Below are 24,968 nucleotides of genomic sequence, written 5' to 3' on the forward strand. Positions count from 1 at the left end.
TGGCATTGGAGGCAAATTGCTGCTATGGATAAGGGGATGGTTGAGTGGCAGAAGACAGAGAGTGGTAATCGATGGACACTGCTCAACGTGGACTAATGTTATTAGTGGAGTTCCTCAGGGTTCAGTGTTGGGTCCGTTGTTGTTTTCGGTGTTTATGAATGATATTGATGATGGGATATCATGTTTAATGTCCAAGTTTGCAGATGATACAAAGGTTGGCAGGGTTGTTAAGGACACTACTGACGCTATGCTGTTGCAACAGGATCTGGAAAGGTTGAACAGATGGGCTGAGAGGTGGCAAATGAAGTTTAACATTGACAAATGTAAAGTACTACATATGGGAAACAGTAACCCCAGAGCAACGTATCAACTCTGCGGTACTACACTGACAGTGGTGGAGAATGAAAAGGACCTGGGGGTAATTGTGCAGGTAGATATGAAGTTCTCTGAGCAGTGCAGACGAGCTGCAAGAGTAGCTCATGGTGTCTTGTCAATGATATACAGGAATTTTTCTAGCAGGGATAAGGAGGTGATTATTCCCTTGTATAAGGCAATGGTTAGGCCACATCTTGAGTACTGTATACAGGTCTGGAGGCCTCATTTCAAGAAGGATGTAGAGCTGCTGGAACGGGTACAGAGAAGGGTAACAAGATTAGTGAATGGAACAAAGGGTTGCTCTTACGAAGAAAGGCTTAAGTTTTGCAAATTACAGAGTCTGGAGACTAGGCACCGGCGAGGTGATCTGATAGAGGTGTATAAGGCTTTAAATGGTTTGAGCATGCTCAATGCCAATGGGATTCTTCATCTTGCTCAGAATAATCAGCTCAGAGGGCATAAATTCAAATTGAGGAAGGACGGATGTCGGATAGATGTGCGGAAATTTGCCTTTGGCCAGCGGGTGGTTGGTTGGTGGAACCGACTTCCATCACTTGTTGTTGAAGTTGATAGCCTAAACAAATTTAAATATCAACTGGACAGGTATTTCGAACGAACGGAGGGGTGAAATGGGAGTGGTGTGTGTTTTTTTTTTTTTTTTTTTTTTAGTGGCTGATGCTGAATAAGCTTGCTTTCTTGCATCATATGCCTCTACTAATGCTAATGCTAATGTTATTTTGACAACCTGGATGAACATATGATATGAAATTCAAGTATATATATGATTTGACATGGCTATATAAAACAGTCATCCAGTAAATCCACGAAAGTCTTGCTAATGTGCAAGTGACTGATCCACAAGTTCCAGTTGATATCTGGAAAGTTAAAATCTCTCATTATAAGAGATTTTAATTTACTGGCCCACTATTCTGTACAGTTGTTTGTTGTACTCATCAGAGCCATTAGGCCTATAACACACCCCTACTCTCATTTTCTCTCTGCTTCTTATGTCACACCAAACTGACTCAACATTGCACTGGCTACCCATGTCACCTGGATGCACTGCCTTAGATTTAATATGCTTCTTAAATAAGAGCATAACCCTCCCACATTCCTGTCTTCTCTGTACACATTGTACTCCCTATGTTAAAACTCTGCATCTCTTATGTCTGAGTGACAGGTCTCCTATATCCTGAAATGTACATTTGATGACTTAATCAATACTACATGCACAGGGAAGGTTTGTATCATAGTGAATGGCTCAACTTTTCCCTTCTAAATATGGGAGCTAATACCTTTTCCACATCTATGTGATAAGTATTCAATTTAGTGGAAAACTGCCATTTAGGTTATCATATTTATATTTAGGTGGAAGACTGATCAGGCTGAATGGAATGCCTTGCAACATCTGGCAATGTTTGATATTGCTACAGTCTATCAAGAACCTACCAAAAATGCAGTAACATACATTATTACTGCACAATAGCCAAAAAAAAATGTTGGAGGGGGTGCGGTGTTATTCAGATGATATTTTACCACAGTCTTTCTTGGGTGAAATATCACCATCTTCTATGTTCATGTGCAAAGCATGTTATGTTTAACATCAGCACCAAAAGGGATTGTAAATCGGTTTTGCATCCTTTGTTATCCAGTCAACCAAACCTAAAATGATTTAGAACAAAATAAGTCTGGAAAATGAAGTTAAAATACACATTGCAGTCTTCGTCAATCCTGTTACATAACAGATGAATTCCTCTCGAGAAAAATTTTTCTATCATCGCTGCAACGTCATCTTATCCCCATATAAACAATAAAATGAAAAGCAGGTACTTCAAGTCAAATGATTTTTGCCCTTCTAAATAAACCATCATTGTTTAACAGTTTAACTCTTGCTAAGGTGACACTTTGGTCGTACATGTACTCTTCATATGTTTTCATATATCATACCTGTCATGCTGTTGTGTGATCTAAAGTCAGTTGGACCAAATGGCATTCATTATGAAATGATTAGGGCTGACATAGCCGAGTGGTCAGGGGTGCAAGTGCAGTAGCACATGCTCTGAGTGGACTGGGATTTAAGCCCATGACTACTAAATACAATTAAAATTTGTATTGATTGATTATTGTAAACTCCGCTGACTTGGTGGTTGTGTCGGAGTATAAACAAGAACATATTCAACATATTCGTTATGCACCTTTCACCAAGATCTGTGTATCATTTCATGTTTCTGTATAACAGAATGTTTCTTGACAAAATGTTTCTGAACTCCTGGTGTAAGACAGTTGTCCTTGCCTTTATTAATCCAGAAATGGATCCCAGAGTTCCATATATTGTCCTGGAATGAACGGTTAATGCCTATCTTAAATGGTATTTAGCATTAGCAGGGCACATGATGCAAGAAAGAAAGCTTATATAGCATCAGCCAAAAAAAACACAGACCCTTCTCATTTCACCCATCCACTCACTCCAAATGTTTGTCTAGTTCTGCCTTGAACCTATTTAATCCATTAACTTCTACATTGACAGATGGAAGATTGTTCCAGCAATCAACCACCCGCACATCTATCCTACAACTGTCTTTCCTCAATTTAAATTTATGCCCTCTCAGATGATAATTCTGAGCAAGATGAAGAATCCTATCAGCATTGAGTTTACTCAAACCATTCAAAGCTTTATACACCTCAATCAGATCACCTCACAGGTGCCTAGTCTCCAGACACTGTAATTTGCAAAACTTAAGTCTTTCTTCGTAAGAGCAACCCTTTATTCCATTCACTAATCTTGTTGCCCTTCTCTGTACTCGTTCCAACAGCTTTACATCCTTCTTAAAATGAGGCCTCCAGACCTGTATACAGTACTCAAGGTGTGGCCTGACCATTGCCTTATACTGGGGGATAATCACCTCCTACTAGAAAACTTCATGTATATCATTGACAAGACACCGTGAACTACTCTTGCAGACTGTCTGCACTGTTCAGAAAACTTCATATCTTCCTGCACAATTACCACCAGGTCCTTTTCACTCTACCACTGTCAGTGTAGAACCACACAGTTGATACGTTATTCTGGGGTTACTACTTCCCATATGCAGTACTTTACATTTGTCAATATTAAACTTCAGTTGCCACCTCTCAGCCCATCTGCTCAACTTTTCTAAATCCTGTTGCAGCAGCTTAGTGTCATTAACATCCCTGCCGAATTTTGTATCGTCTGCAAACTTGGACATTAAGCCTGATATACCATCATCAGTATCATTGATGAATACAGAAAACAACAATGTACCCCTCAACACTGAACCCTTGGGGGGCTTGACTAATAATATTAGTCCATGAAGAGCAGTGTCCATTGATTACCACTCTCTGTCTTCTCCCACTCAGTCATCCCTTAATCCATAGCAGCAATTTGCCTCCATTGCCACACTGCTCCAATTTGTACAGCAGTCTTTAATGTGCAACAGTATCAAAAGCCTTTCTAAGATCCAAATATATGATATCAAAATTATTCTTTGCATCCAGTTCCTTTGTGACCACATCATAGTATCCAATCAAATTTGTCAGACAAGACTTCCCCTTAACAGACCCATGCTGTATCCGAAGTGTTGTCTAGATGATCCTGCAATGCTTCTTTAACCAGTGCCTCTATTAATTTCCCTGGAACAGAAGTGAATCTAAATAGGTCTGTAATTACATGTGTCTCCCCTCTATCAGCCTTTGTGGATTGGGGTCACATTTGCTCATCTCCAGTCCATGGGTACCTCCCCTGAGTCCAAGGAAGCTCTCATAATTATGGCTAAGGGTTTGCTTACTTCCTTTGCTGTCTCCTTTAATATAACTGGATAGATTCCATCCACCCCAGGTGCCTTTCTTATGTTTATCTTCAACAATTTTTCCACCACTTTACTCTCAGTTATTACAAGATTATCTAGCTTACTGTTAGAGTTTAATGCATCTCTGGCATTCCCCTCCCTGAATAACTCCTCATGTGTGAATGTAGATGCAAAATATTCATTCAGTTTGTTAGTTACCTGAGCAGGATCATCAACAGTTGAACCATCGATATCTAGTGGACCAATCTGATTCATTTCTTTCCTTCTAGAGTTTATATAGGTAAAGAAATCTTTGCTGTTTTTCTTTGCATCCTTTGCCAAAGATTTCTCGTAATCTGCCTTTGCCTCTCTAACCTCCTTTCTGACTTGGTTATAGACCAGTTTATATCTATCTTAGGCTTCTGTGTCACCTGTTAATTTATATGTATCCCGTGCATTTTTTTCTCTGGCTCATGTCTAATTAGTTCATCTGACATCCATTTAGACCTAAACCTTGAACAATATTTCTTAGTTGGTATGAAAAGCGTAGTAGCCATCAAGATTAATTTTTTGAATGCGTCTCATTTTGAATTTGCTGTTTGTAATCATTAGTCACCTTTATAAAAGCAAAAACCCTTCCTTTTACCTTTTTTTTTGGCTGATACTACATGAGCTCATACACTTGCTCTTTCTTGCATCACATGCCACTACTACTACCCCTGATGGTAGTTACCTCTGAGTAAATCCCAATTCAGCACACTTGATCACGCCACCTAGTGGTTCCTTTATCTGCAGATTCTTAATGCATGAAGAATCACTACTGATAATCAGATCAAGAGTATTACTCTCTCTGTTTGCCTCCCACACATGCTGCTGTAGAAAACAATCATCCAATAAATGCACAAAAGCCTTGCTAGTATGTGTGTGACCAACCCACAAATTCCAGTGAATATCTGAGAAATTAAAATCCCCCCATTATAAGACAGTCTAATTTACCGGCCCACTCTATTTCTCTGCCCAATTGCCCATTATACTCATCAGATTCATTAGGCCTATAACACACACCTACTTTCATTTTTCTTTTCCCAGTGCTTATGTCACACCAAACAGACTCAACATTGCATTGTCCACCAACATCAATTGGATGCATTTCCTTAGATTTTGTTTTTTAACTAACAGCATGACCCCTCCTCCCTTCCTGTCATGTCTATCATTCGTGTACACATTATACTCCCCAAATTCCAATTCTGCACTGCTTATGTCTCTGTGATACGCCGTCTCTGACATCCCAACAATATCTGCCTTTGTCTTGACTAGCACTTCAAGTTCATCAAATTTATTTACTATACTCCTAGCATTGGTGTACATGCACCTGTTTCTACTCTTAGTTACCCTAACACAGCCCATGAATTTACTTGTTCCGCTATGACTCCCAGCTGTCCTGGAAATCCCCATTGCCTTCCTTTCCATCCTTCTGCTCAATTGCATTTCAATAGAAGCAGTGCAAGAATCACTTTCATTTCTGCCAGCAGCTATTGTTAATATATTAGTCCGTGTATTCCCCCCTCCAAGTTAGCAGTTTTCTGACCCACCTAACTCTGCCTCAGTAGCATCAGCAAATATTCTTTCACTCTTTCTATTTAAGTGTATCCCATCCCTGTAGAAGCAGTCTCTCCTGTTAACAAGCAAGGACCAGAGTGAGAAAAATTCTACCCCTTGAGCCTTGCACAATCTCTCCAGTGCCGAATTGATCGTCATCATATACTTCCTCCTATCATGTCTGGGCAGAATTGCAGACACTTTCAAATTCAACCCTAATTCACGGCTTTTTTTTTTTTTTTTTTTTCTCAACATTGACCTGTACTTGTTAAGTAATTTTTTTTTTTTTTTTTTTTTGTAGTTGTTGGCGCATCGGCTTCTGTGGCCATAATGCACCTCCCAAGGTTTTTGCAGTACTTTGATCCAAGCCCGAGGCGGGATTCGAACCCGCGACCTTTGGGTTGCCAGGCAGGCACTTTACCCACCCGGCTAGCCCGGTGAGCTGTTATGTAATTCCGCTGTCTCCTACTCTTAATATTATTAGTGCCAACATGTACAACAATATTTTTAGAAGCAAGCGACATCCTTTCCAGGATACATTGTAGTTTCCAAAGGTACAGGTCCTCTTTGGACCATTAAATTAGGCTAGAAACGTCTGTCAAAGATGCATTTTCTAAAATGAGAGCACCTAGTGTCTGTCTGCTTTAATGTGGAATAAGTTTGTGACACAACTTGGAGGTTTGATTTTATAAGACCTTGATAGGTTTGGTCTAAGAGGTCATCTTTTTTTATTAAAAACTTTCTATCCCATTCAGGTTCTCACTGCAAAAGAACATTTATATATGTGGCTGACGTGACTCAGTAAGTTACTTTATTTCTTTAGAAGCCATGTCAGCCACAAACATGTGACCATATTAGGTCACACATATGAAGGTCGTTTGTGATTAGTTTATTACACATGTGCTGTGCAATAAACTTTTCAGAAACTTGTAACAAATTTGTCAGTATTGTTAAAGCTTTTGTCAAAACAAGTTTGTTAAAAAAAAAAGGGGAGGCAGTAGTGCACTGTATTATCCATTATATTGGGTTGTGTGTTTCTTCACAAGTTTGTACAAGTGTGTTTTAAAAAAAACTCTAAAAAGCAATGGCTAAAAGAAAATTACTAAAAGAAGGGGGACTGAGAGAAATTGCTGAAAATCTTAACACTTCTGAAAAACAAGATTTTTGACTCAGATGATTCGGTAAAAAATCCCGACTTTGATATTTCATCAAACAAAGGAGGAGGAGACACTGAAATACCACAAAATATTGAAGTGCTTCAAGACTGGTGGCAGAAGAAAACAGTGATGAGCAAAATTGAAAAGACTGAAAAACCTGAGATTGAAGTGACTGAAACAAATGAAGTTATTTAATGGACTGAATATGAAGGATGCCAAAAAAAAGATTTTGATTTTACAGGCAAAATGAGTAAATATTACTCATTTTGAGGCGTTATTTTTTGACGAAGAAGTCGTAAATATTATTGTAACAGAAACAAACAAATATGCCAAACAGAAAATTCAAAGTACCCAAGGTTTTTGGCAGAGTTGTCATCTTATAACCCAGACCATAATCATTAGCCTTTCACATGTTTGAAGTGTTTTGGTCAATGCCACAAATCTACATAATTTTGTAATTGTAAAATTCATATAATAAAGAATTTTTTAATGATGAGCAGTTACTTGCTTATTTTTTCTCATAGCACCATGCAAATTTCATCAGATTTATCACCAGAGGCCACACTTTTCAAAAATAATGTAAATCACCATCAGTTGTCAGCACTATACAGCTCTGACTGAAACAGAGGGTGTGAAACTAGTAAGATTATACAGTATTTCATCTTACTGGTCAACCAAATCTATCTATAAAAGTAACATAGTAACAAAAATGTCTCAACAGATTTGAATTGTTGTTACACCTCGTTCACTTTGTAATTGTAAAATTCGTATAATAAAGAATTTTTAAATGATCAGCAGTTACTTGTTATTTTTTCTCATAACACCATGTGTCTGACGTGGTGCCTAACAGCCTAACGGGGTCGGACATATACGGCTGATGTAACAGTCAATGTGTTAAGAACTAGGAAAGTCTGTTAGTCCATCTCTCTACCTAAAACTCTGTTCATCTCACTGAACTGCACATTCTGACTTTTTGCCTGTCTATACAGATGGCTTGAAGTCGGAACTGTCTGTAAGATTTTTCCAATATTTTTCAAAGACATTACAATATTCATAGAGATTAACCATGAAAGCAGCATATACTGTTGATCTGCACACTGCAGAGCTAGACAGATATCACATTATAATCCACCACTACCAAAAATGTATTATAGGTATTGATTTTCTAAGCTCTTTGCAGACATCAACAGTGAGATATAATCCTCATCCAGTGCTGTCCTGAATACAGCAGAGGTAATGTTATCTTTTGGATGGGGATCCACTTCAGGATCCCCATACATTGCTAATTTTATGCACTTTCAATATAACTTATTGTCTCATTCTTTATGGCAATTTCCCACCAGGGTTGGGAAATTGCTATAAAGAGCTTTGACAGTGGGAGGAATGCTGGAGCATTCTTGAGACTACTAGCAGGAAAGTTTTGCTTTTGTAAAGGTGACTACAGTTGTCTCAGGCAGGTTTTAAATTCTAAACAGTGGGACCAACTGATGGTGTTACCATCAGCAAATTCTAAATGGGAAGCATTAAAGGAATTAATCGTAGAAGCAATTAAGACTTTTCATACCAAATAAGAAATACTGTCCAAGGTTTAGACCTAAATGAATGTCAGATGAACTAATGAGACTCTTGGCAGAGAAGAAAAATGCATGAGTTGCATATAAATTATCAGGTGATACAGGAGTCTATGATAGATATAAACTAGTCTGTAATCAATTCACAAAGGTAACCTAAGGCAGATTATGAGAAATGATTAGTAGAAACCATGATGCAAGAAGTCCAGTTCTTCCTTACATTTATATAAGCTATCAACTCCCACAATGACAGAGGATGGAAGTTTATTCCAGCAGTCAACCACCCGCTGGCTAAAGGCAAATTTCTGCAAATCTGTTCTACGACTGTCTTTCCTCAATTTGAAAATATGCCCCATCTGGTGCGTAATCTGAACAAGAGAAAGAATTCTTTCAGCATTGAGCTTGCTCAAACACTTTGGAGGTGCCTAGTCTCCAGATGCTGCAATTTTCAGAATTTAAGCCTTTCTTGGTAAGAGCAACAATTTCTTCCCCTCACAAATCTCATTGACCTTCTCTGTACTCATTCCAGCAGCTCTACATCCTTCCTAAAATGAGGCCTCCAGACCTGTCCGCAGTACTCAAGGGTTGACCTAACAATTGCTTTATACAAAGGAATGATCATCTCCTTATACCTGCTATCAAAATTCCTGTATATGATTGACCCTGTAGCCGAGTGGTTAGGAGCGGGAGTGCAGTAGCACACGCTCTTTGAGTAGACCAGGGTTCAAGCCCCTGACTGCTGAATATGGTCGATCTGCCAACCCACACTGGACCAGCGTGGCAGATTATGGTCCATTTTCCTCAGCATGAATTGTTGAGGAGGCTTCCATCCTGCAGTGGGTTGGTAATGGCTGCACTTTACCTTTTTTTTTTTTTTTTTTTTTTATCCCATATGAGCCTCTCAGGGTGGCCATATTTTGAAAATTGGTAAGCTGCACAACTTAAAACGAAACATGTAGTATAGCATATTTTCCTTAAAAAAGTAAAAGAAAAATATAAAATTACAATTAGAATAAATTTTTTTATCAATCAATCAGTCATAGTATTTATTTGTTATATGATTGTTGTTAATATGTATTTGTCCTATACAAACTGTAATATTATTTGTAACAATTACCGTATTTCCCCATGTATAAGATGCACCCTTTTTCGAAAAATTTGGGGTCTAAAACTCGGTGCGTCTTATACAGTGGCTGTAGATTTTTTTTTACTTGCATTTCGCGCTTGTTGTCTTTGCGCTCATTGTTTCGCACTTGTTACCGCCATATTAGGTTACTCTTTGCCACGTTCTGCCTAGAAACGGCTCAGAAAAGATTTTCGTACAGTGCTGAATTCAAGTTAAAAGTGATCCAGTTTGCAAAAGTGAATGGAAATCATGCTGCTGAATGTAAGTTTGGTCCTCCTCCAACTGAGAAAACAATCCGAGGCGGGCTACACGAAGAAAAAAACCCTACTGGAAACGCCACGACAGAAGAAGGCCATTAGAGGCAAGTCAGCAAAATGGCCTGATTTAGAGAGGGAATTGAAGATATGGATTGAGGAGCAAAGGGCAGTTGGAATTCCTGTGTCCACAAAGATGGTTCAGCATGAGGCAAGAAGAATTGCTGATGAAAAAGAAGTTACTGATTTCAAAGGAGGGCACAATTGGTGCTTCAGGTTCATGAAACAGAATGGACTAAGCATGCGTACACACACCAGACTTGCCCAAAAGATGCCTTAAAGCTATGAGCAGAATGTCTTGAATTTCATCGTTTTGTCATTCAGTGTCGGAAGACACATCAGTTTGATTTGGGACAGATTGCAAATACAGACAAAGTCCCCCTTCAATTTGATGTCACAAGTAACAGAACTGTTGATAAGAAGGGGGTGAAAATTGTAACTGTGAAGACAAGTGGACATGAAAAGAGCCATTATACAGTTGTTCTAGCTTGTTGTGCCGAAGGAACCAAGCTGCCTCCTATGCTGATTTTCAAACGCAAAACAATGCCAAAAGAAGACATTCCTCGAGGAGTGATTGTCCACGTTCATGACAAGGGTTGGATGGATCAGGATGGGATGAAGATCTGGTTTGAGAAAGTTTGGAGCAGGAGACCAGGTGGGCTCTTACACAAACCTGCCCTATTGGTGCTTGATCAGTTCAGGGCACACATAACAAAAAATACAAAGAAGATTGCTGCAGAGCAAAAAACAAAACTTGCCATCATACCTGGAGGCTTGACATCCCAGCTCCAACCACTTGATGTCAGTATTAACAAACCCTTTAAAGCTGCCATGAGAGACAAATGGAACCAATGGATGAAGTCTTCTGGGGACAATTTGACACCAGCAGGAAGAGTGAAGAAATCAACTATAGGAGAAGTTTGTACCTGGGTGAAAAGGTCCTGGAATAATATCAAGATTGGGATCTTTGTCAAGTCATTTAAGAAGTGTGGCATTTCAAATGCCATAGATGGAACTGAGGACGAGGCAATATATGATTTGTCATCAGACACAGATGAGTTTTAACAATGAGTTGTATGAATTTTATGATGAATAAAACTTGAGTTCAATAACTTTATGTAATACATTTTTTTTTTTCAAATTTCGGTCCCCAAAATTAAGGTGCGTCTTATAAATGGGGAAATTCAGTATTTTAAAATAGTGAGAAAGACTACTTTTACTTTTTTTCTTTAGATTTCGCTAGTTTTAAAATTTCTTCTCCTTCTGAAGATTTTAAAACGTTTTTAAATTCAGAACAAGGCATATTATAGTTTTCTTTCACCATAAGATCGGTTTCTAATATTCTAATAAAAGACACTATCTCTTCCCACCAAGCAGTTTTCATTAAGATGAAAATTCTTTCTGATGATGCATTCGAATGTGGAATGCTTAACGTGGAGCTTACAATTGAGACAAATTATTTTCCTCTGGAAATTTTGAAAAAAATTGCACGCATTTTTTATCGACACGCATTTTCTTTTCTTCCTTACTCAGTGACGAAAAAAATGCCTGTAGACTTTCTCATTTTTTTTCTTGTTATTAATTTTTAACACATCCTGTAGATTTCAATAAGAATTAATTAACAATATGTAAAATCAATAAATTAACAGTTTTTTCATCTCTTATTGGGACAAATGATGGTATTATTGGGAAGTTGAACTTCAAGTTCTAAATTGGGACAATCCCGGCCATATCAGGATGGTCAGCCACCCTGGGCAGCCTGTATGTACTGCTCAGAAAACTTTATACCTGACTGCTCAATTACCCCCAGGTCTTTTTCGTTCTCCACTACCCTGAGTGTTGTACTGCACAGTTGGTACGTCACTCTGGGATTACTGCTATTCATGTGCAGTACTTTGCATTTGTCAATGTTAAACTTCAGTTGGCACCCATGAGCCCATCTACCCAACTTTTCTTGATTCTGTTGCAGTAGCATACTGCCATTACTGTTATTAACAACCTTGACAACCTTCGTATTGTGTGAAAACTTTGATATTAAGCCTGATCTACCTTCTTCTATATCACTGATAAATATAAAAAAGAACAATGGGCCCAACACAGAGTTTTGGAGGACTCCGCTAATTACATTGGTCCTCAAAGAGCAGTGTCCATTGATTATTACTCTGTCGTCGCCTTCTCAACCATCCCTTTATTCATTACAGCAGCATTGCCTATAATGCCATACTGCTCCAATTTGTATAGTAGTCTTTCATGTGCAACAGTATCAAAAGCTTTCCTGAAATCCAAGTATATGATATCAAAATTATTTTTTGCATCCAGTTCCTTTGTGACCTCATCATAGTATCCAATCAGATTTGTCAGATGACTTCCCTTTGGGGTGCCTCTGTAGCCAGGTGGGCAGGAGCAGCAGTGCATAGCACACGTTTGTTGATTAGACCGCGGTTCAAGCCCGTGACTACCAAATGCGGAGAATGCGGAAAGGTCAGGGAATAACCACCACATATCCCCGGAGCAATATGGCCTTAGTTGCTAATGCTCCTAAAAACCAAATAACAAACAAACAACAACTTTTCTCAGTTATTACAAAATCATTTAGCTTCCTGTTAGAATTTGATAAGCTTCTGGCCTCCACTTGCTTTCATAATTCCTCATGTGTGTGAATGTAAATGCAAATACCACTCATTTAGTTTGTCAGCTACCTGAGCAGGATCATCAGCAGTTGAACCATCAATATCAAGTGGACCAATCTGATTCATCCCTTCCTTCTAGAGTTCACATAAGTATAGAAGTCTTTACTGTTTTTCTTTACATCCTTTGCCAAAGATTTCTCATGCTCTGCCTTAGCTTTCCTAATCTCCTTTGTGATTTGATTACAGACAAGCTTATATATACCATAGACTTCTGTGTCTCCTGATAATTTATATGCATCCCATGCATTTTCTTCTCTGCCACGAGTCTCAATAGTTCATCTGACAATCATTTAGGACTAAAGCTTGAACAGTATTTCTTAGTTGGTATGGAAAGTCTAGTAGCTACCGAGGTTAATTCCTTGAACGTTTTCCATTTAGAATTTGCTGTTGGTAACATAATCAGTTGATCCCACTATATAGAATTTAAAAACTGTCTGAGGCCACTCTTGTCACCTTTACGAAAGCAAAAACCCTGCCCTTTACCGCTGATGATAGTTACATCTTTAAGTAAATCCCACATCGGTACACTGTGATCACTGCTACCTATTGGTTCCTTTTTCTGCAAATTCTTAATGTGAATAATTGCAGCTAATAATCAGATCAAGAGTATTACTCCCTCTGGTTGCCTTTCAGACATGCTGCTGTAGAAAACAATCATCCAATAAATCCACACAAGTCTTGCTAGTGTGCAAGTGACCAATCCAAAAGTTCCAGTCTATATCTGGAATGTTAGAATCCCCCATTATAAGACAATATGATTTACTGGCCCACTCTATTTCTCTGTACAGTTGTTTATTGTACTCATCAGAGTCATTAGGCCTATTACACTCCTATTCTCATTTTTTCTTTCCCAGTACTTATGTGTCACAAAAGTGACTCATCATTGCACTTTCCACCCATTTAACTGAATGAATTGCCTTAGATTTTGTGTTTCTGAACTAACAGCCTAAGTCCTCCTCCCTTTCTATCTTTCTATGCACATCTTACTCCCCAAATTCCTTATATCTGTGTGACACTACATCTTTGATATCCCAACAATATCTGCCTTTGATGTCTTCACCAGCACTTCAAATTCATCAAATTTATTTACTATACTCCTAGCATTGATGCAAGTATGCATACACCTGTTCTTAGTTATAGTTACCCTAATACCACCCATGTATTTACTTGTTCCGTGATGAATCCCAGCAGTTGTTGAAATCTCCAGCAACTTGCTTTTCAGGCTGCTGCTCATTCCTATAGAAGCAGTGTAAGAATCACTTTTGCCTCTGCCTGCAGTGTCAATGTGCTTGGTGAAAATTTTGCCAATACATCTGCTAATTTTAAATACCTGACTACTTTCAAAACTCACAAGAATGAGGCCAAAAAAAACAAATCTAAACTTTTCCACCAAAAATAGTGAACAATACAACTTGCCGCTCACAGTAGCAGAACTAAAACAAACTGCTACAGACGAAACACAGTGCAGTTGGCCCCAATGAAATACATTATGCAATGATACAACAATTAGATGATCAATCTCAAAACAAATGAACAAGATTTTTTTCAGCAAAATATATCTTGAAAATACTTTTCCAGACAAATAGCATCATGCAATAATACTAACTTTCCCGAAACAGGGAAAAGATATATCAGATCCACAGAATTATCACTCTATGGCTTTGATGAGCTGCTTAGGCAAGGTCCTTGAGAAAACAGTCAATAATAAACTAACTTGGTACCTAGACAATAATAATCTTCTCAATCCAGCACAATATGGTTTTCGGAAAAATTACTCTACATTAAATGTACTTGTACAATTGGAAAATCAAGTAAGAAATGCTTTTCTCAGATAACAACATCAAGTCATGGTTAATTTTGATAGTGAGAAAGCATACGACACCACATGGCGCTATGGTATTCTTAGAGGGGTTACATTAACTTGGGCTTAGAGGGCACCTACCCCTATACATATGCAATTTTCTTAAGAATATTGTTAATTCACACTTTCCAAGTGTGAATTAACAATACCCTTTGCAAAACATTTGTCCAGGAAGGAGTTCCTCAGGGATCTGTACTAAGTGCCACACTTTTTTTTCAGTCCACTTCAGCACAATAATAGAACAAATACCAAACATCTTCACAACTGTTTATGCTGATGATTTCAGCATTTCTTATCAAGCACAACATATGAGGACAATAGAACGGCAATTACAAATAGTAATTGCAGTAATAAACAAAGTTATAAAATGGTCAGAAACAAATGCATACAGAATTTCTGTGCAAAACACTATGTATTCAGTTTTGCAGGAAAAGGAATATCCATCCTGATCCAGAACTCAGGCTGAAAGGACAGATCATTCCAGTCAAAAATAGTGTCCATTTCTTGGGACTTGTCTTTGACAAGAAATTAACATTTTTGAAGCATATTAAATGTACCGGTGACCCCCGCTTAATGCTGATAATTTGTTCCGGAAAAACAGAGCACTAAGTGAATCCGCACTAAGCGAGCACCGCATTCCCATAAGGTAATATAGGATATTTCCTAATCAATAATAAACGGTAGTGAAAAGATGCACAAATGTCGGTAAAAATATTTAATATTCAAATATTTGTACATATAAAATATTCTGCATTACATACGTATATAATTATGTGGTAACTACTCACGTATCAAAATTAAACTTAAAATTCCAATTAAAATCATGAATTTAATTGATCTAAATTGATTTAATTTAATTGATGAATTTAATCATGAAAAATGGGTCGATTTTGTGTTGAACTTTGGCCCTCTTCCAAATAAACTAAAAGGGGTATTAATTTTAAATCCTCTGCAGCGTTACCACCCAACAATAAAGTCAACCGATCCTTCGGCGCTTTGAAACCTGGCATGTTTTTTGCTTCTTTCAATATGAAACTTCTTTATGCATTCATTTCCACAAAAGTCCTACTTCATCTATGTTAAAAACTTGTTGAGTAGTATAACACATAATACCCCTCTTTAATAATTTTAACAAGTTCTTTTTTGAAAGTTTCTGCTCCTTGATCTGTACTTGCGGTTTCTCCCTGGATTTTAAATCTGTTCAACTACCCCTTACCAGTTTTAAATGGTTCCCCATTTTTTTTTTTTTTTTTTTTTTTTTAGGTGAGTTTTCTTCAGATAATCTTCAGATATCTGAAGAAAATATCTTTTCTTCAGATATTGGCTAATCTCTTTCTCTCTCTCTCTCTTTTTTTTTTTTTATAATATTTAACTCAACTGAATTCTGCATTGGATATTATCTTCAATAAAAATTAGTTAGTCTTTCCATTTCAATGCTAATAGCCGACCTAGCCCTAGTTGCTTGTGGTGGAACAGCTATCTTTCCCGCTGCTAAAATTAATTCTTCATTTTTTTTATAATTGTTCTTACAGTTAAAGTTGCAAGTCCTAAATTATGGCACACATCCGCTTGTCTTTGACCGGAATTGATTCGCTTCAAAACGTCTAATTTAATTTTCAAATTCAGTAGTATTTTTCTTACATTTATAGTCTTCATACTGGGCTCAGACGTTGTTGCTTTTTCATTCTTATTGGCCATTATTAACTCTTCAAAAATGTAATTGCGTTGGTTGCATTGATTATGATACAATGTTCAAGTAAACTGTCCGTTATGCACGATGTCTAATACTATACTGAGTGATGGCTAGACTTCGGATAAATGCATATAACGCAAATATTTCAAGCAATATACTTGATCATTTTTTTAAAAATGTTGATCTGGGAACTACGTAACAAGTGACTGTACTGCAATTAAATTAGCGTGCGAGAAAATTTCACTGAACGTGGGAAAATTTCTCAAGTCGCCGTGGGAAACTTTTTAATGCTGTTTTGCTATTCATTTTCAAGCTATTGACTCCATCAAATGAAACGATTTCGTTAAATATGCCAAAAATTCAATCTGTAAAAGAGCGTTATAGTGATCTGTGACAGCATTATAGTCAGATACGGGTTATAATATGAGAACAGCGTTATAGCGAATCAGCGTAAATTGAACCGCGTTATAACGGGGGGCCTGCTGTATAAGATTTCAATGTCTGAAGAAAATGAACATCTTAAAAGTGCTATCCGCTATATCATGGGGAGCAAATAGAACAGTTCTACTATTATATCGATATTATATATCGATTACTCATCCGGTCTAAGTTAGACTATGGTGCCCCATTCTGACAGCAAGACCTAGCGCCCTGAAATGGCTCGATCCAATACATCACTGTGCACTCCGGATAGTCCTTGGGGCTTTCCGAACTTCACCTGTGCAGAGCCTCTATGCTGAGGCCCAAGAACCTCCTTTACAAATCAAAATACATAATCAATTACGTTTTTATGCAGCTAAAATAAAATCCCTACCAGGACACCCCCCCCCCCCCAACAAAAAATTAATTTTTCATCAGAATGGGAACAACAGTATGAACAACAACAAAGAATCAAACCTACGAACATGAGATTAAAAATCCTTCTCCCCAGCAGAGATCTTAACCTGGATAATATCACTCCGCAGAAGAAGCAGTCTGCACAACCACCACCATGGATAATCAAACCGCCTACATGCGACTTTTCGCTTCACTTTTAGAGCAAGCAAACACTTCCTCATATAAACTATCAACAGCTGCATGCTGCTTACACGTCACAATTTTCAGATCATTGCTTTTTATATACAGATGGCTCAAAAACTGAATCTCGTGGGAGCAGCAGTCTACTTTTCAGACACTACATCAGCCCAAAAACTCCCAAAAGACTGCAGCATTTATACTGCAGAACTGCAAGCCATTATGTTAGCGCTAAACCAAATCGAACATACAAGTTCCAGAAATAGCATTATTTTCACTGATTCCCTTAGTTCCATGATGGCAATACAAAATATCAATTCCAAAAAATCATCCATTACAACAACAGATTCAATACCAAGATTCAATATCTAAACTCCTAGAATAAGGTCATAATATTAGATTTTGCAAGTCATGTCGGAATATATGGTAACAAACAAGCGGACAGAGCTGCTAAAGAAGCCAACAGCATCATTTCTCTATCAGAATATATCCCTTTCTCCAACTACAAACAAGTTATTCATCACATTGGGATACACCACTGGCAACAGCAATGGCAAGTCTTAACCAATAACAAACTGCATCAAATTAAAAATCTTCTCCAACCATGGAAATCCAGCATACAACAAAACAGACATGACAAAGTGATACTTGCAAGGTTAAAAATAGGACACACTCATTTCAGCCACTGTTCTGTTGCAAGGAGAGGATCCCCCCCCCTCCTCTGTGTCCTGCCTGCCATACACAACAAACAGTGGAACATGTACTAATTACTTGTTCAGTATTTGTAGAAGAGTGCCGAAATTACTTTAAAGATCTAATAACCAAGCATCACTCCCTCACTCTGAAAACTATATTGGAAGACAGGAAAAATATAACAGATGTTTTTCAGTTCCTCAAGGAAATAAACTTCTATAACTGAATATGAAATCAAATGTCATCCCTGTATTAAGCTATGCACACTTCTTGATCCTTTTAAAGTATTTCCAGCAAAACACAAGCATGAAGAGAACTGAACTGCCATATAAAACTTTCAAGGTGCATTTTAGCCACAGTAGCTCTTGCACCAAGAACTCATAAATCAATCAATCTGCCTGCAGCTACTGTTAATTTATTAGTCTGTGAATCCACTGCCAGGCTAGCAGTTTTCTGACCCACCTAACTGCCAAATATTCTTGCACCCTTTCTATTTAAGTGTATCCCATCCCTGTAAAAAGTCTCTCCTGTTAACAGGAGATACTCTCTCCATCGCCGAATTGATTGACAAGGCTCTCATCATATACTCCCTCCTATCGTATCTGGGCAGAATTGCAGACAATTTCAAATTGAACCCTAACTTTTTTTTTTTTTTTTTTTTTTCCAGTACTGACCTGTACTTAAGTTCTTTGGCAAAGGATGCAAAGAAGGTCAGCAAAGACTTCTTTATTTATGTAAACACTGGAAGGGGATGAATCACATTGGCCCACTTGATATCAGTGGTTCACCTGTTGATAAACCTGCTCAGATTGTTGATAAACTGACAAAGTATTTTGCATTTACATTCACACATGAGGAATTCTTCAGAAATGGGGGATGTCAGAAGTTTATCAAACTCTGACGGAGCTAAATGATTTAGTATTAACTGAGAGAAATTGTTGAAGTTAAAACTAAAGAAAGGTACCAGGAGTAAATAGGATCTATTCATTTATATTAAGGGAGGCAGTAAAGGTGGTAAGCAAACCCTTAGCCTTAATTACGAGAACGTCCTTGGATTTAGGAGAAGTCCCCATGGGCTGGAAATGTGAAAATGTATCCCCAATTTGCATAAAGGGGATCACAGGATGAAATGAATAATTGCATAGTGTTAGCTTAACTTCTGTTCCAGGCAAAGTAATGGACTCACTGGTCAAAGGAGTAATGCAGCACTATCTATACAAGAGTGCAATTGTACTTCAGTCTCAGCATGGGTTTGTTAAGGGGAAATCTTGTGTGACAACTTGATTGGATGCCATGATGCAGTTACGAAGGAACTGGATGCAAAATGTAATTTTGACATCATATAGTTGGATTTTGGGAAATCTTTCAATACTATTGCACATAAAAAAATTGCTGTACAGATTACAGCAGTGTGGCATTAAGGGCAAGTTGCTGCTATGGATAAAGGGGTGGTTGTGTGGAAGAAGAGAGTGGTTATCAATGTACACTGCTCTTTTATGGTAATGTCCTCTTACCATGAAAGGCTTCAGTTCTGCAAATTGCACCATCCAGAGGCTCCTGCAAGGCGATCTGACTGATGTGTGTAAGGATTTAATTGATGAACAAGCTCCGTGCTGATGGGATTCTTTCTCTTATTCAGACTACATACATAAATTAAGGAAGGATGATTGCAGAATAAATATAGTAGTAGTAGTAGTGGCATGTGATGCAAGAAAGCAAGTGTATGAGCTTATGCAGCATCAGCTAAAAAAAAAAAATCGCACCATTCCTTCCAAATGCCTGTCCAGTTCCTCCTTAAATTTATTCAACCTATCAACTTCCACGACAGATGGAAGTTTGTTCCAGCAATTAACCACCCGCTGGCGAAAGGCAAATTTCCGCACATCTATTCTACACCTGTCCTTCCTTAATTTGAATTTATGCCTCCTTAGGTTCGCAATCTGAACAAGTGGAAGGATCCCATTAGAATTCAGCGTGCTCAACCCATTCAAGGCCTTATACACCTCAATCAGATCTTAAGCCTCTCTTGATAAGAGGATCCCTTCATCCCCAGTGACTCCATTATTTTACCCGGAACAGAAGTTAAATTAACTGGTCTGTAATTACTCGTGTCACCCTTCGATCTCCCTTTGTGAATTGGGGATACATTTGCACATCTCCAGTCTGTGGGAACCTCCCCTGAGTCTAAGGATGTTCTGAGTCGCTTGATAATTTATATGCATCCCATGCATTTTTCTTCTCTGTTACGAGTCTCATTAGTTCATTAGATAACCATTTAGGCCTAAACCTTGAACAATATTTCTTAACAGGTATGAAACTTTTAGTAGCATCCACGATTAATTCCTTGAATGCTTCCCACTTAGAATTTACTGTTGGTAACATCGTCAGTTGATCCCACTGTACAGAATTTAAAAACTTTCTTAGACCACTGTACTCACCTTTACAGAAGCAAAAATCCTTTCCTTTACCCCTGATGGTAATTAAATCTTTAAGTAAATCCCACATCAGTACACTGTGATCACTGCCACCTAGTGGTTCCCGGCAACCCAAAAGGTCACGGGTTCGATTCCCGCCTCGGGCTTGGATCAAAGTACTGCAAAAACCTTGGGAGGTGCAATATGGCCACAGAAGCCGATGCGCCAACAACTACCAAATCAAAAAAAAAAAAAAAAAAAACCTAGTGGTTCCTTTATCTGCAAATTCCTAATACATGAACGATCACTGCTGATAACCAGATCAAGAGTATTACTCTCTCTGGTTGCCTCTTGAACATACTGCTGCAGAAAACAATCATCCAGTAAATCCACAAAAGTCTGACTAGTGTTGTGAGTGACCAACCCACAAGTTCCAGTCAATATCTAGGAAGTTAAAATCCTCCATTATAAGACATTCTGATTTACTAGCCCACTATGTGAGGAAGTTTGCCTTATAATTATATTATTTTAATAATATAACAATGCCATCTTAATCTTTTGTATTCTGTTTACACAGTTGAGATTATTTATTGAAATATTGAATTCGCCAAGTTTCTCATAATAAATTTGCAGGCTTGAACTTATCTTTCCATAAATATGCTATTGTTCATTTTACTGTGTCCGAATTTTATTAATACATATATATATATTTTTTCCAGTGAATTGCATTCCTCTTCCTAAAGCAGCTAATTTAAAAAAGCAGCAGCAAGCTGGTATGTCACCATCACAAGTTGCTCACCTAGCTAAAGAATTGAAATTTTTATGCCCAGTGTGTTTACGATCTCGTCGTCCTCGTGTAGAAACAATACTCTCTCTTTTAGTTTCTTTGCAGAAGCTTCCAGTTAGGCTTCGTGATGGTGAGGCTCTCCAGTGTCTAACGGAAAGAGCAATGTCTTGGCAAGTAAGTAAATATTCATTGATCAACTTCATCTAAATCAACAGATCATATGATAAAAGCAGTGATATCAGAAGCTAAAGTTTGCTCATCTTGTAGAGCAGACCTTAACTATCAGAAATGAATCAAAAAAGATCAGTGCTCTTAATATATATCTTTTGATGTTAGCTGGACTTTTCTAAAGCAACCTTCAACCTATTGTATGTTTGAGAAAAAAACTCTGCATGGCTAGATATATAATTCAGCTTTTACACTTAGCCTCCAAATTTATTTTAGCTTTTGTCATAATGTAAAATCAGATTTTCTATATTACTATGGTGTTAAATATATGCAGTTGCATCCTGCTGACTAAGATCTTTTGACTACCTCTTGAAAACCTTCAATGGATTTAAATCTCTGACTTTGAAGTTGAAGGCAGAAATTTGTCACAAGCAACTAAATCTGCTTTCATTTGGTATCATACTCCTCTGTCACAGTGCACAGCTCCATATGGTACACCAGACCCAGTATCTCCTTGTACCTTCATGAACCTGAAGGTTAAACATCATCAAGGTCAGTGGTTTCATTCCAATGAGCACTGAAAAAAACAGGCTGTGAAAAAGATTAGGCAGTAGCAAACAACTTTTTACCTTTATGATATAGAAAATTTGGTTGTGTTTTGACATTTGCCTAAATGAATTATTATATGGAAAAATAGTTAATGTTCAGCCATTTATGCACACTATATTTTGTTCAGTATAGTAAATCAGTTTCTTGGCTCATGTATTGTAGCTAAATAATTCTCTCATTTAAAATGAAAGCACTTCGCCTGTAAAGGTGCTTTCATATCATTCCGTAAATCAAAATTTCAGCTTTTTTGATCAAATTCAATGGCAACATTAATCTGTGCAATATGGCATTCAAGCATTATATTAGTAAATAATCCTCTGTTGGCTTTTTCGTGCTTTTCAATGCTTGTAACGTGTGAGTGCATACACACACACATACAGTGTGTGCCGTACCAAAATAATACATACCTAATATTATGTAGATGCACATTTAGCAGTAATGATAGTAGCAATCCTGCATGGTATGGATTTGCTGAAGTCTGCACATTATCCTTGGTGATGTTAAGTTTTGTTCAAGGATGACCTCTTAATCCATTAGAATCATTGGTTGCTAAGGTCTACCTCTGATGCATGATCCAGATGACCTCTGATCTCACAGATCTTTAACAGGATTCATTATCCAGTAACTGTGTGGATCATGATAGATGCTAGAATGCTCCATGCACCATACCTGCATAATTTGTACCTGGCATTTTTGTGTTTTTAACAGCCTTGAGGTTCGTTGCGGACATTGTTTCAGCTATAACAGTGGATGATATTACTTTGGTGTCTAAAATGCGGAAGGAGCTGATATTCCAGTCCCTCTTGTGAATCAAATGGACCAAAATTTCTTAAAGTCTAGTCATTTTGTGACATCTACATCCTCGTAATGGCAGGACTATTAGTAACTCTGGGTAAAGCTCCATATACAAGGTCAGTTGGAGGTATGTATTCAGTTATAAACCAACATTGCTCTGTCAAGTTATGACATGCACACCTTGACAGAGGAATGGCCAACACCCCATCACCAGGCAATACTAGTGGTAGATGATTCTCATCACCCAGTGCAATACCACCACTTCACTTATTGGATGCTTGATGTGGCAAAAACCAAGTTTAGAATCTAGCATCTTTTCCATCATACAGTATGGCCCATGTCTTTCGAGGTTCTGAACAGGCATCATAGTTAGACCTACTGGACCAAACCTATTGGCATTGCTCTAGAGGTAGCTAGTGTATAATCTTGCTGCCTCTACTCTGCCAGCTGTGTATGAAGGGAAACAGAGTAGCGTATATGCAGAGGAAAGGGTTGGGTGCTGTTGATGACATGTTATGGATTTGGATGTATTTTCCATTTCTGTACATCATACCTAAAATTTCATCAATTAATACAGCCTGTAGCACCCCATCCCCCAACATTTATGTCATCCACATCAATGCATCATGTCAAAACTAATGGAATAATTTATGTGCAAAAACTTTCTAATCTGTTTCACAAGTACATTTATAATCTCAGTGATGTCCATTTCCATCTATGTTCTGCAAAGTCCTATTTATTTTCATGTTGGAACCTTTTGTTTGTTGGTTGCCTCAACCACCACTCATCTCATTTGTCATAATTATTTGCTCTATGGTTCCTTTCATTTTAGGGTTAATGGTTTTGCGTATGTCTTCTCTGATATTCCTTGTCATAGACTTCTTAATATTAAATTCTTCCTTTTTCATCTCCTCTGGCTTAAATTCTCCTGAGTCCATTTGTCAAATTCATTTGTTACTTTTATTGTTCTCGCACCTCTACAAATCACTTAGAACTTTTTGACTTCCTTTTTTTGAAACTCGCCTGTCTTCAACTTCCTTCTGACTTTCCTAATAGTGAAGTCAATTTCCACAGTTGATTTTAGTGTTCATGAATCTGGCTGGCTTCAGTATATAGTCGCATGGATCCTCACTGACTTTAGCATCTCTGGTAGAGATGCTGAGGCTTTTGCTTATTAATAACATTACACCAACTTGTTCATTCACCTACTAGAATACTAGCTAATCCTAACCACTCACCTAACACAGATAACCATTTCTTCAGCAACAACAATTAAAAGTAGACAGTTAATGTCAGTGGTCCTCTAGGTAACTTAAATCACAAAGCTTGATTTCTTCTGCAGTCTCTCTCTCTCTCTCTCTCTCTCTCTCTCTCTCTCTCTCTCTCTCTCTCTCTCTCTCTCTCTCTCTCTCTCTCATACTTGTATAGTATGTCATTATAACTGTGTAAAGTAGAATGGCCATTAATCTTTTCCTTGGCTTGATTTCTCTTTTAAATCTCTTCCTAATTGTTTATTTGGGGGTCCAGTGGAATTCCTCATTCTACACTAAAGTATTGTCCTTTAAACAATTTTCCAATAAATGTACTAAGGCTCTTCAAGTTCAGAACAGCATATCACAATTGGATTGAATCCAAATTTCCAGCTTAATTTTCTACTTGCACTAAAGGCTGTAACAGCTTTTAAAAAGCTGTTAATCAATCCAAGCTTGATTTTGATTAGACTAAGCATAGGAAGCTTTCTTCTTTGTCCCGATGAAAGCTGCAGCTTTTGTCCATCCATGCTTCCACCTACTACAACTTGATTGATTCTTTTGCTTTTTTTTCCCTCCTTCCTCTTTCTTGATAAAGCTGACTTATTGGCATCCTACTTTCATCTTTTTTAGTGAAACTCAAGCAGTTCTCTTGGCATTTCAAAGGCTTTTGATTATACTTGGTATAAAGCTATTATAAACAAGAATCTTATGGTTTGCCTTCTGCTTAATGCAACAAGTTTGCCAGTTTTTTTTTTCCTGACTGTTAACTTCAGGTAATGAAATATGGTTGTCTGTCTTCTAACTAATCAACCAATATTGGCATTCCCCCACAGTTCAGTTCTTTTTTGCACTCTTTTACTCATTGTGTACTAATGACCTTCTTCCACTATGAAATCCTATTCATAGTTTGACAGTGATAGTATGCTATATTCCACCTTCCGAGAAACCTTCCCTGCACAAATAGCTTCAACTTCTCAAATATCCACCACCAATTCCTTAAATGCTGATCTTCAGGTAATTTTCAATGGGGAGAAGAACTTAAC

At 37.7% G+C, this 24,968-nt stretch overlaps 1 protein-coding gene across 5 annotated transcripts in view; it reads left to right on the forward strand.

Moving 5' to 3' along the window:
* The window catches only part of Kdm5 (Lysine demethylase 5), a 589,167-nt gene that overhangs the window by 439,496 nt on the left and 124,703 nt on the right, over window positions 1–24,968 (forward strand). For all 5 annotated transcript variants that reach the window (XM_090384917.1, XM_090384920.1, XM_090384918.1 and 2 more), the window contains one exon: window positions 21,033–21,274. In XM_090384917.1, the coding sequence (XP_090241043.1) occupies window positions 21,033–21,274 (242 nt within the window). The remainder of the gene's footprint in view (window positions 1–21,032; window positions 21,275–24,968) is intronic.

The sequence above is a fragment of the Mastigoproctus giganteus genome, chromosome 11 (assembly GCF_048544385.1).
Source record: "Mastigoproctus giganteus isolate SK-2022 chromosome 11, ASM4854438v1, whole genome shotgun sequence".
Classification (NCBI taxonomy): Eukaryota; Metazoa; Arthropoda; class Arachnida; order Uropygi; family Thelyphonidae; genus Mastigoproctus; species Mastigoproctus giganteus.